The following is a 491-nucleotide window of genomic DNA, read 5'->3' on the forward strand; positions in this document are numbered from 1 at the left end:
ATTATATCTTGCAGCGAGGAAGGAAAACCAGCCATGTTGAGGACAAGTAATGGAACGGTTCTTAATTCCTGACACAATCTGTAGTTTTCCACGTGGCTCGAGAATATCTTAAACATTCTATTCAATACTTCTGCCTGAAGATCCTTATTCTCTGCCTTCAGGAAGATATCTTGCAGCATTTGGACAGCTTCCAGGTCTTTAACTTTACCACTTCCCTGTTCCCATGTCTCGTCATATATGCTGTCAACAGATGAAGTTCGACTTCTGTTATGCCCAGTTGGCTTTGTTTGGGATGACCGTGAGGCCCTCCCTACAGATGGCTCAGCTGGACCAGTCTGAGCCAGGGTGACTAGAACATCAAGCAATCTTGACAACGATGGAGCAAAGTTTTGTGAAGAAATATCAGCATTTTCCCTACTGCTCGTATTTTCTCCATCAGGAACCACTTCAGAGCCATCTGAACCACTATCTTGATTCATAGATGAACGACT

The 491-nt window shown here is 43.8% G+C and overlaps 1 protein-coding gene across 1 annotated transcript; it reads right to left on the reverse strand.

Annotated features, from left to right (window-relative positions):
* Positions 1–4: 4 nt before the first annotated feature.
* LOC109131863 (protein SPIRRIG-like) lies at positions 5–484 on the reverse strand (the record flags this gene model as incomplete). The annotated part of the gene is made up of 1 exon (XM_019243039.1): positions 5–484. A coding segment is annotated over exon 1 (475 nt), but the record flags the coding sequence as incomplete, so codon positions are not given.
* Positions 485–491: the final 7 nt, after the last annotated feature.

This window comes from Camelina sativa, unplaced genomic scaffold (genome assembly GCF_000633955.1).
Source record: "Camelina sativa cultivar DH55 unplaced genomic scaffold, Cs unpScaffold06744, whole genome shotgun sequence".
Taxonomy (NCBI): Eukaryota; Viridiplantae; Streptophyta; class Magnoliopsida; order Brassicales; family Brassicaceae; genus Camelina; species Camelina sativa.